Raw genomic sequence first — 2,440 nt, forward strand, 5'->3', positions numbered from 1 at the left:
ACAAAACCAGCAACAACCCCACCAATAAACACACTACTAACAACCCCACCAATAAACACCACCACACACCCTCTAAACACCCTTAACAACCCCCTAACTCCGTTTGCTGCAGCAGCAGACGCTGCAGCTTCCTCTCACACCAGAAATATAAATAACAACAAAATAAAACAAAGAGAAAGACAACCAAATAAGCGAATGAGAAAGAATGAGCCAACAGAATACCAACAACAATCGCAGCTGCAGCAACTGCAGCAACTGCAGCAACTGCAGCAGCAGCAACAGCAGCAGCAGCAACAGCAACTGCAGCAACAGCAACAGCAGCAACAGCAGCAGCAACAACAGCAGCAACAACAACAGCAGCTGCTGCAACAGCAGCAGAAGCAACAACAGCAGCTGCAGCTGCAACAGCAGCTGCAACAGGAGCAACCCCAACAGCAACAGCAACAACATCAGCAAGAACAACACCAGCAGCCGCAACAACACCAGCAGCAGCAGCATCAACAGCAGCAGCAACAGCAACAGCAGCAGCAGCAGCAACTGCAGCAGCAACCGCAACAGCAGCAGCAGCAGCAACTGCAGCAGCAACAGCAACAGCAGCAGCAGCAGCAACAGAAGCAACAGCAGCAGCAAGAGCAACGAGAGCAACAACAGCAGCAGCAGCAGGAGGATGATGGCTCTGCTGCTGCAAGCGAATGTGGTGATGATTGGGAGGAGGTTTACGGGGCGGAGCTTTTGCTGCTGAACACAGACCTGATGCCGCTCGATTGCTGCTGCAGCTGCAGCAGAAGCAGCAGCATAAAAACACAAACAATATACAACGCAGACAGAGACACAGACACACTCCATGCAGACATATTCAGCGATACACACAAAATTAAATGCAAATATAAATACAACCAGAAAAAGAAAGACAAAGAAAAAGAAGAAAAAGAAGAAAAAGAAGAAGAAGGAGAAGAAGATGAAGACAGAGATATAAATGCAGAGACAAAAAAACACAACGCATGCACAAAGACAGCCAGTACCTTCCCTGTTGTCTGTAAGAACAATCAACACACACTTTATAGATTTAGGGTTTAGGGTTTAGGGTTTAGGGTCCAGGGTTTAGGATCGGAGGGCTGTGTTATATATATATATATATATATATATATATATATATATATATATATATATATATAGTTCATTGTTTTTGTTTTTGTTTTGTTTGTATTTCAGCTCCGCTGTGTTTATATGCGAAGGAGCCGCTTGGTTGGGGTGTACATGCAGCTGATTATTTTTCTTTTATTGAGGAAGCGGTGAAAGTTTTAGTTAAAAAGGCAGCAGAAGAAGAAAAAGAAACAGAAAGAAAACAAGAAAAAGAAGAAGAAACAAAAGAAAAAGAAGAAAAAGAAGAAGAAATCGAAGAAAGGGAAATAGATATGCAACAAGAAAAAGAAAAAGAAAAAGAAGAAACAGAAAATAAAACAGAAAAAGGAGAAACAGAAAAAGAAGAAAAAGAAAAAGGAAAAACAGAAAAGGAAGAAATAGAAGATAAAGAAAAGGAACAAACAGAAAAAGAAAAAGAAAAAACAAAAAAAGAAAAAGAAAAAGAAAAAGAACATTGCAAAGAGGGAACCACCGACAGGCAACTAACAGAAACAGAAAAAGAAAAAGAAAAAGAAAAAGAAAAAGAAACAGAAAAAGAAAGAGAAAAAGAAGAAATAAGATTACACAGAGAAGAAACAGAAGAGAAGAAACAGAGGAGAAAGGAAAAAGAAGAAAAAGAAAAAGAAAAAGAAGAAAAAGAAGAAAAAGAAACAGCAATACAAACAGGCGGAGAAATAGAAAAAGAACAAAAAGAAGAAGAAAATAAAGAAAAAGAAAAAAACAAAAAAAAAGAAAAAGAAGAAATGCAACAGAAAGAAGAAACAGAACAACAAAAAGAAGAAAAAGAAGGGAAGCAAACGATAGACGGAGAAGAGCAACAAGAACAAAAAGAAAAAGAAGAAAAAGAAAAAGGAAAAGAAGAAAAAGAAAAAGAAGAAAAAGAAGAAACAGACAAAAAACAACAAGAAAAAGAAAAAGAAAAAGAAAAAGAAGAAAAAGAGGAAGCAAAAGAAGCAAAGGAAAAACAACGAGAAGAACAAGCAGACGAAAAAGAAAAAGCTAAAGAAGAAACAGAAAAAGAAAAAGAAGAAAAAGAAAAAGAAAAAGAAGAAAAAGAAGAGAAAGAAAGCCAAGAAAAAGAAGAAAAAGAGAAAAAAGAAAAAAAAGAAAAAGAAGAAAAAGAAGAAAAGGAAAAAGCAAAAGAAGAAAAAGAGAAAGAAACAGAAAAAGAAAAAGAAGAAAAAGAAAAGAAGAAAGAAAAAGAAAAAAAAGAAAAAGAAAAAGAGAAAGAAAAAGAAGAAGAAGAAGAAGAAGAAAGCGGTGGTTTGGCTGTTGACGACCTGCTCACCCTTCTACA

General features: G+C 37.1%; 1 protein-coding gene across 1 annotated transcript in view; it reads left to right on the forward strand.

Annotated features, from left to right (window-relative positions):
* The window catches only part of EMH_0070810 (uncharacterized protein), a gene marked incomplete at both ends in the record, with an annotated part of 2,453 nt that extends 1,186 nt beyond the window's left edge, over positions 1–1,267 (forward strand). The window contains 2 exons of the mRNA XM_013499016.1: positions 211–1,036; positions 1,239–1,267. Of these exons, the coding sequence (XP_013354470.1) occupies positions 211–1,036; positions 1,239–1,267 (855 nt within the window). The remainder of the gene's footprint in view (positions 1–210; positions 1,037–1,238) is intronic.
* Positions 1,268–2,440: the final 1,173 nt, after the last annotated feature.

Source organism: Eimeria mitis, genomic scaffold (assembly GCF_000499745.2).
Source record: "Eimeria mitis Houghton genomic scaffold, Emh_scaff3919, whole genome shotgun sequence".
Classification (NCBI taxonomy): Eukaryota; Apicomplexa; class Conoidasida; order Eucoccidiorida; family Eimeriidae; genus Eimeria; species Eimeria mitis.